General features: G+C 36.2%; 1 protein-coding gene across 1 annotated transcript; it reads right to left on the bottom strand.

Moving 5' to 3' along the window:
- Positions 1–495: 495 nt before the first annotated feature.
- Positions 496–8618, bottom strand: LOC111344679 (protein tyrosine phosphatase type IVA 3). The gene is made up of 6 exons (XM_022951925.2): positions 8464–8618; positions 7866–8214; positions 7701–7793; positions 4827–4957; positions 3688–3762; positions 496–3052 (listed from the first exon to the last, which is right to left on the bottom strand). The coding sequence occupies exons 2-6, from the start codon at positions 8016–8018 to the stop codon at positions 2947–2949; spliced, it is 558 nt and encodes a 185-aa protein (XP_022807660.1). The 5' UTR covers positions 8019–8214; positions 8464–8618; the 3' UTR covers positions 496–2946.
- Positions 8619–9977: the final 1359 nt, after the last annotated feature.

The raw sequence follows: 9977 nt of genomic DNA, 5'->3' as shown, positions 1-9977 counted from the left end.
GGTGCTGACTAAAACTGAGAGCTATAACTGAGAGTATTTACCACTTCCTATTCTGGATTTCAAGTGTTGGTCGTAAATATGCAGACAAGAGGCTGTACAGCAGTCCCTCGTTTACATGCTCATGGCAACAAGTGTTTTGTAGTTGATGCATATGCTTATAGCAAACAGATATTTTCCCCAACATGTAGACTTCTCTCTGGCTGATTTTATTCCTTCTTCAGAGGCAAAAATCAGGTCACTAAATTCTCCAAGATATGATAGCTTATTTATTTTTGTTTTGTTTATTTTGTTGGCTCCACATTAGTATTTAGTGTTACATGAATTTTTGCAAATTCTCATTACCAGCTCTATATATATATATATCTGTGGGACACCATTAGATTTGTGAAGGATCTGGAGAAATGATCACTCGTAAGACCAAGGGTGTGTAGAAAGAAGCAAATAGTTTGTCTAATAAAAGTAGCTGTGAGCACAGATGGAAACACAAAATTGAAGTAGGTGTTGCAGAATTTTTATTCCTCCCAGTTGTTGGTTTTAGTCAACATATGCACATTGACAGATCTTTAATTCATAGAAAAATACAAATTGAAGTAGCTGTGGGCAGATTTTTTATTTACAGCAATACATCAACATGTCTCAGGTAAAGAAAACAAATTTGCTAATTGTGAAGTCAAAGCATAAAGGAGTAATAGTCGCAATTCACTCAATTGTGTTCCAAAGTTGAGAAAAAAAGGGATACTTCAGAGGATTTCAAAGGTCATCTTAATCCCAAACTGTACATAGTACATTAGTTTTTCAGCTATTTTGTTTGGGCTCGTAAATATTGCTTAATATGCTACAGTTGCTATGTGAAATCTCATTGTTAAAAGCTGCTCCTCTTAAAAAAGCCAGATTTCATGCAGTTGTTAGATCCCATATCAAAACTAATTTGGATCAGTTGAAACATTGAGACTGCTCAGAAAATGCACTTGTTTCAAATGTACAAAGTTCCTGCATGATTCTCCTACTTACAACTGATTCCATGACATTTTTTTTAGGTTACAATGACCATCAAAGATAATGGGCTACATTTGCACACAAGAGCCCCTAAAATTGGCCACTTTTTTATTTAAATTTGCGCTTTGGTAACAAAAGCAAAATAAGCTATCTTGATGTCCAGTTCTTTGTATACTACATTCTAATCATTGTGGTCTTAGGTTCTCTTCCCTCTGATTAACCGAAAAAGTTAGAGAAAGAGCTTTGGCTCAGAATTAAAAATACAAAAATTGCAATGAATTGTCTCTGAGTTACAAAAAAGAAAAAAAAAGTAAAGTTCTAAGCTTAAAAAGAAATCAAATAAATAGCAACAGTTAAACAATTTGTGAATTTCATATTAGCAATTTTTCTGAAAATGACAATCTTCATTGCAATGTGGAGGTAGGATACTCCTGGAATGAATGACATGCAAAAATTGTACATCCTATATCTCAAACTACTTGAAATAATTATATTAATTACAATTTCACCCAGCTCCAACCAAACTTCATGGAATTCCTCCAAAAATCAGTGTAACACATGCAAAGAAGGGTACACAAACAATTCCCTAAATGAATTCCTTGTAAATAGAAAAGTCTCTGAGCAGATACAATAATACAAGGAAATGATCTTAGGGCTCAACACTGAGAGTAGTCAACTAACCAGTTGAAATTCCGTTCTGGCTAATGGTTTTCAATTTCCGCTAGACAGTTTGGTTAGTAAACAAACTGAAATGTTGTAACATTTAAGGTGTCATTAGCCACTTGGCTAGTAAGTTGAAAGGTAGTGTCAAGCCCTGGATCTACAGAAGGAGGGAAAAATGCACCTTTTGTAGTTTAAACCCTTTGACTTCAACAAGTGATCAAGACAGAATTTATCCTTACAATATCAACATCATAATTATCAAGTGATGAGAAAAAACTATATGGATTGTGGGATGTAAGAGTTGAACTAACATAACAAGAATTGTGTGGCAGACAGTAATGAGAATTACTAATGAGATCTTGGGGTGAAATAGTTAACATTGTGTGAAGGCAACTCGACACTGATTTGTGGTTGGGGATGCTGTTTCCATTTAATGAAATTTTCCATGCTACTAAAACACAGAATAATCAAAGCATACTTCAACTCAAATGTAGGAAAAGTAAACTATACAGGTGATGGGTACTAAATGAAAAGAAGTTATGAATTGCAAAATATTTTTGTAAATAGATCTTGAGAATGGAAAAAAAATGAATGAATTCTTAAGAGGTCTAGAAGGCAAAGCAGATTAAAAAAAATTGGTAGCAATTACAAGGATCCATGGAAATATAATTACTGCAAAATATTATTGCTTAACATTTACATATTTCTTAGTATTTTGTTTCCTTCCATCACATCTAAATATCTCTACAGAAGTACATGTATGTACGTAGCCGCACTGGAAACAACAGACTTCATAGTAGCTGCCTTCATGATTAGCAAATGCATTCATCCAGTCAGTTTGAAAAAGTTTACTGCACATGCAAATCTATCCATTTTTAGTTGTTCTACTCATTAATTCAGCTTACAACAATAATTATATATACTCAGAAAACAGGGCAGCCACTATGTCTAATTACAGAGACATGATAAAAAAATCTGAGTGCACAGAGATTTACGTTTCCCTGTTGCTCACTAATTCAAGAACAAGACAGAGAAAAAAAAAAGATTTTACATAACATGTAAAATATTTGAAACCTTCTTTGTCCTAACTGCCATTAAAATTTTTGTCACTCAGGCTAATATCAAGAATGGTATTTTTGTAACCTAGCTGTTATAGCTTCTTTGGAATTTAATATTCAAGCACCTAAAATGAATTTTCCTGAAATCAGATTATTAACTCATTAAAATATATTCTTAAATTAAGAGGCAGAAAATTTTCCATTCCATCAAAAATGCTGTGTGTTTGCCTTACTGAATGCAACAATTTGCACTGGCTTTCTCTTTAAGTAGTTTGGAAGGCTTGTACTGTTCCAGATAGGTAAGCTGTTTTGCATTAATTGCCCCTCTTCTTCGTCTGAAAAATTTAAGATAAGAGTCAAACAAATAAATCAGATACAAAAGGAAACTGCTCTACAAAAACACATGCACACAAAATCAGATACATTCCATACACCAATACATGAACCTTTCACACTAACTCTTTCAGTATGCTCTAATATTCCACATCAAATGTACATGTCCATATCATTATTGCTCAAAATGAATGAATTAACAAATAACTATATTTTAAGAGGGAGATGCAAGAACCTATTACAGTTTTCTAACTTACTGCCCTCAAAAAAAGAAATGTCAAAACTAGCAATTTCTGTTGAATAATTTTTAGATATCTACAATTTCAGTTTCCATATGCCGCAATCACAACATCTATTGCACCGAGTGACTAGAAAGGAAAAGTGGCATTGATGTGTCTGTTGGAATCACTAGCAAAGGAGTATTAAAAAACAAGTGTAAGAGCAGATTCAGTGACATTCTAGTAAATGAAAACTCCACCTTGAAACTTAATTCTTGATTCTTAAAAGTGAAAACTCAAAATCAAAGCTTTAACACTTGATTACCGATACTCAAAAAGTTTCTAGAATCAAGGTAAGAGTTTTCTGTCAAGACTATCAACTTGAATTTAAGCGCTAAACTAATTTAGCGTTATCATACCTCCTGATAAATTCCACGGCATCTTCATATCTCATTCCGCTTTCAATAAGAGCCAGAGCTACAAGGACTGGTGCTCTGCAATTGATAGAATGTTCAATGAGTTCACTTTTTAAGTGCGACTACATGAAAGCCCATTCTTAGTGCAGGGGTTTCATTAAGGGCTAGGCAATGGGCAAGTTGACCGGCTGTGAGGAGATTTTCCCGCTTGTTTTGACCACATGCTAGTCACTTCTAAAGGTCAAAGGATAAATAGCTGATAGCAGGACATCTGACTGGATGCAGTGGTGCGGATCTGCATAATTCACCTACTTCCTCATCCTCCAGGCATGTTTCCGCATAAAATTAGAAAATTAGAAAATTGCTTAACATCCTAAATAGCGAAGAGATTGATCATTTTGAAGAAGTTATTCACCAAAAACTACGGAAGCCGAAAAGGGACAATCCAAAAATATTTTTCAAATCCCGACAAATATTTCAAATTACAATATTTATTTTAAACTTAGTGTCGAAAAGTTTGACAAATCCAAAGATATTTTGCAAATCCAAAAAAAATATTTAGAAATCCAAAAAAATGTTTTCAAAATCCGAAAAAATTCGCGAATCCAAAAAAATGTTTTGAAATCCAAAAAATTTATTTTCAAAATCCGAAAATATTTTGCGAATCCAAAAAAATATTATGAAATCCAAAAATATTTTGCAAATCCAAAAAAATATTTTGTCACGTGCTATTTGCGTCAGCAGTCACCCAGCGTTACACCGGCGTTTTCTTGCCATATCCCGCATCATCCCGCATACAAAATGGTCAGATACATTTCAGACGCTAAGACACAGGTTAGTCAGATGTACAAACACAATTTCTCTGTGTGCGTGGACAAAAAATTGTATCTTTGTTATTCAGTGCTTTAAGTTTCTTTCGTGTTACACTGCTTTGTAAAAAAGAACTTTTGGGTTCAAAAAAGCGAAAAGTCCACTGTGAAAATTTTCCTATTGGAGAAAGCTATCGTGTCACTCTTGAGCAGGTTGCAGTAGATTTGCTCAATAATAATAATAATAATAATAATAATAATAATAATAATAATAATAATAATAATATTTACATTGAGCATTTTCTATAAAATAATCAAATACGCATGACTAACCTGCCCAGTCCAGCTACACAATGCACAGCAATGCATGATCCTGGCTTTTCTTTAAACTTCTTCTTAAGCAACTGAAGCCATCCTTCAACTACTTCTTTGGGGGGTGCTGCACCATCATCAAAAGCCCAGTCCTGAAAATTCACATTTAAAACATTCCCATAACTTTAAAAATCAATCTACACTGTCTGGCTTGCATCTCTTGTAATTCTTAACCCTTTTCACCCTGACATTAGTATACACATTCTCTCTACCGTTCTACATGTTTCCTAAGGAGCTGATAAGGAGAATTTAGTTAGTGATCATTTCCTTTATTCTCGTGACCTGAGAGTTTGATTCAGGGGTGATTTTGTAAGGAGAACTTAGATGCTAGTCACTGTTAGGGGTCAAATGGTTAAATAAGCTAAAAAAAAATTGGTTTTACACAAAACAAAAAATTCCTGTCAATTTTTTGGTCTATTTTCATTATCTGTCAGCTAGAAATTTTACTTATGTTGCGAGGAGATATTCATCTTTAACCATCCCAGAAAGTAAAAGGGTAAATTTGATCTCTTTCCAATGCATTAAAGCTCACACATGTACAAGTTCACGACCTACAGCTGAATATTTAAATTTAAAGGGATGCTTGAACTTATTAACTCAAGCATAGTTACATGATAAGTAAGGACTGTGCAAAAAGATTAATACTATTCTCATCTTCTCATTGTCTAATGATAGTTAAGGCCTGGTTACAAGGCAGGTGGTCCTTCAGACCAGCACTTAAATCTGGTTTCCATAGCATGAAGCGACTAGGAGTATTTGTACTCCCCCCTAAACAGAATGCTTGTCCATCGCAGGGTTACCCCTCCCCCCCACAGCATTAAATTCACCGGTACCCATTTAAACACCTGGGTGAAGAGAGGCACTGTGTCTTGCCTGGGAACAAAATACAACGTCCCTGGCCAGGGCTTGAACCCAGACCCACTCGATCAAGTGTCGAGCACACCAACCATGAGGCCAGCATGCTTCCACTAATTGATGAATGATAAGGCCTGAATTATTCACTTTTAAGTAAACAAAGAGCAACAATCGAGCTTCCTGCTTTGTTACAGTTTTCTCAATTACAATAGTTTCCATAAACAAGGTGACTGTAAAACAATATACAGCATAATGCCAGGTGCATGGGGATTATATGTATTCTACGGAAAAAGTAAAAGTTTCCCCATCTGTCAAGCACTACAGAAGTAAAAGAGCATCTAATTTGCCACGCGTTCTACGTGGTCGAGAAAAGACAGTTTTGAGGATTTCAGGCATGCGAAGGCAATTGATGCGAGACAAATGCAAAACGTGACTCAAACAAAGGGCAGGAACCATTTTTTTCCTTTCTGAAAATTCATGTGAATGCACAAAGGCAAAAATTAAATGAAACTGAAACAATTTAACTGTACACAACAACCACATGAAAACAAAATTGACCACTTGCAACAATATTCAGCGAGTCAGCATCTACACAATTTACACAAAATGGCTAAGTGAACTTTCCACAGTTAAGTGAAATAAACATCCAAACCACAATTAGCCACTTTCTGGCACACTAATGTGTTCTTTCTTTTTTGATAGCATTAAAACGTTGCCTGAATTGCTTTCAAGTAAAAAGCATCACACATGCCCATTGACAAATCTACAAAAATGATTAGAATTGCTAACAAGCATTGAAAGAATCCTGAAGATTGAGTAGCAATGAAAATATATATGTCCATGCATTGTGGTTCAACCCACATTGATATCACATCTGCCTTCCATGTGTGTAAAATTTACTGTTTAATTAAGCAAAGCAATGGTGAAAAAAGGTCCAACAACCTGTGCAAAATGTCAACAACTTCCTTATGAAGAAATTAACGATTCAAACAGGTTCTGAGATATTAGCCGGTTACCAAATCTTCATTGTTAGGGTCTGTATAAGCTAACATAGCCTTAGACTTTGGAAAGCAGTAACATGGTTGTCACATGATGAAAATCGTAGATTACTTCAAATTACTTGATTGGCCTAGCGGAGTTAGTTTTCTCTAAGAATAAAATTATACATTTCTAATCCAAAGCCTCGACTTGTCACAATAAGACTTAATTTTTCATCACAATCAAGGAAAGCTTTGTAATTTTCCCAACAACGGCCCAATTATTTTTTAAAAGTTTGTTAAAATACCACTTGTCCTTACCGGTATGGCCGAGAATAATCGATTCCCTCCCCTTGTTAAACAAATTCAGGCATTTCAATCTTGTTTGACCGCCTTTTGACGATGTTTTACGAGTCTGTTGTTTGCAGCCGGTAAAGCCGGTTTTCGTTCTCGCTTATTTGCTTTTGTGGGCAAAATGATCGATTCGCGAAATGCATTCTTGCTGGCAAATATTCGGCGAAGGGACAGAAAATAGACACAAAACACTGCCAAAACTCGAAAAAAACGTCATGTACAATAAATAAAAGTCGAAACCAAGGAAAAAATCTGCTGGTGACAACAGAGTCCACACAAATTTGCCATAACGCTACAATTTCGATTTCACCATCATTCATGTTCGTTTCAATTGTTCATTTCAGGACAAAATGTGCGGTATCTAAAAGATTTATTAATAACGAGGATCAAGTACAGTGAAAACCATAAAGATCAGAATTACTAAGTTGTTTTCACTGCCAACATCAAACAACCACTAAAAATTAGCATTGAACACAAATGAGAACGCGAAAATCAAAAAACAAAATGGCCACGCCGTTACATGAGGAAATCGATTACATTCGCATGTATTCCGCAGTCTTCGGAGGTAAACACCGATATTTACTGGTTAATCAATTTCGCTTTAATATTGTATCGTCGAGAGGAATAGTAATCAATCGATTTTACTCACCAGAACATCGATTCCTTGCTTCTTCAACTGCTCGATGTTGTATGTTGGTTCGCACACCCGTACGACAACGTGGGCATCGTATTTCTTAAGATCCTGAATAGATGGAAGCTTCTTTAAGTTTCATTCTAATTCACATACACATTAACAACAAAAGAAGGCATTTACCTCTATATAACGAGGCAGGGTCGCATCAGTGGGACGATCAGTGATCAAAAACTTCATGTGCTTGTGCTCTACCACGACAGGGCCGGGTCCATGGACGGATCTGCCTTGGTTGTTAACTACTCGGGTTCCAGAAGGCATTTTCATGTCTGTCATTTAGTTCTGTTACTAACAAATATTTAAATTTTGCCAAGTTTCAATAAAACTCGCCGTTTCCTTACTGTTGTCGAAAGTGAATTGGGTCAACCCCATTCACATTAAACTGGTCTGTTCCTCACTCGTGTTGAGCCTGACACCAATCTCCGCTGTCAATGATGAACTCCATAAAAGTGTGTGCACGGCTGCCGTAAGCCTGTGAATAAAAAAAATCCGACACAAGTCTTATGAAAGAACACCCAAACAAATAGCTTTTCAAGTTACGGCTCAATTCAAGGGAGTGTCGGTACATCTTAGGACTCAGCAAAGGAAAATGTCGCAAGATGATGATTGAATTCGTTTCCGAAGAATGGGTTGCTATCGAAGCGAACGGCGAAACTCAACTGAACGCGCGATTCACTAAATTCTGAAACCATCAAACACATTCGCGACTGCTAAGACTTACTGGACTGAATCTCCACATTGAAATCTGGCTACTCAATTCTACTCTTCCCTTCCAAACGGAAGACAAATAGCACTAAGGACTACACGCAGTGGCAAGGAAATATTTTAAGCAGTTGCACAAGTTGAGTGACTCGTGACGTAATCTAAATTAAGCGCATGCGTCAAATATCACACGCAAGTCGCGCGGATCTAAATTAATGCGCGCGAGCTGACAAAGGAAGAACATTTTGCCTTTTTTGGGAATTTTTATCCGCACATTTTTATATTCACATGTATTGGGATGATTGGTTATGCAGAAAAAAAGCATTTTTCGCTGGATTAAAAAACTGGTCAAAGCTTGCTTTTTCCTTGTTTTGATTTTCTACTGGTATTTCGGTTTTAGCTTTATTTTCCGCGCTAGCGTTGTAGAGAAAAAGTTTCATCAGAAAACTGATACACAGCTGAAAACCGAACGTAAGATTATGTTAATAAAGTACTTATTATTAGCCCTCAAGATTATTTTCTTTCCTCACTTGGAAGAGGTTTTTTTTTTCCGATGCGAATCAGTTACAAGGTTTAATTTCATTTCAAGGTTAAGAAATAATAATGACAAAAATAATATAAACATTTAAAAGATTAAAAAAGCAAAGTTGCGCAGCGCCTTTATCCTTCTAAACATTTCGCTTCGCTGAAAAATCGGAAATCAGATTGCTAAGTCTTCCCTTGAAAGGATGCCGTGATTTCCTGGAAAGGTGCAAGGAAAAATCTTTTCCTTGTTCCGGGGAAGCAAACTGCTTACATCCCGTCTAGAAACGCTAAGGAAGTAAAATTTGTCAAATGACATCCATTTCTCCCTTTTCTCTTTTCTGAAAGGAAATAGATATGGAAGACTGAGCAGAAATGTAAACATGCAAGCACATTTTTTTTTTTTCTTTCTTTCTCTCTTACCGTCAGGACGAGGTCTTTTCATGATTATCCCGACGGTACTATTCAAAATTAAAAGAATCGGTAGACTTTTTTGAATCATTGCATGTGGACTATGTACACGAAAGACTTGCCGGATTCTACGTTGTTCAATGTTTAAGCGAGAAGTGGCAGGTTTATTTAATCACTTTCACCAGAGTGTGGTGAGGGTCGCACAACAGAGCGAGGCTCCAAATTAAGTGCGCCCTATATCCCACCCATCCCACCCCAGGGGAGGACATCCATCACACAGTAATCTCGTGTGTGGGAAATTAAAAAAGGTTCAAAAAAAAAAAAAAAAAAAGGGAAGAGGGGAGGCATCTCTATAGGAAAAGTTGAGGAGGCCGATGAAAGTAGGGAAGTAAGTTTTACGTTCAGTCCAATTGTAAATTTCCGGATTTTTTTTTTTGGGGGGGGGGGGAGGGAAGGGGTGGGGAGGGGTAAGAGGTGGCTCCTTTCTCGAACCGCGACTGCTGGCCAAGCTTGAAATGAGAATACAGTAAGATACTTTCTTGGTTTAATTAGCTTATACTCCTTTCCTGCCCTGGATTATGGAAATTAGACAAAGTGCTT

This window comes from Stylophora pistillata, chromosome 2 (genome assembly GCF_964205215.1).
Source record: "Stylophora pistillata chromosome 2, jaStyPist1.2, whole genome shotgun sequence".
In the NCBI taxonomy this organism is placed as follows: domain Eukaryota; kingdom Metazoa; phylum Cnidaria; class Anthozoa; order Scleractinia; family Pocilloporidae; genus Stylophora; species Stylophora pistillata.
This window is presented reverse-complemented; position numbering and strand designations above follow the sequence as displayed.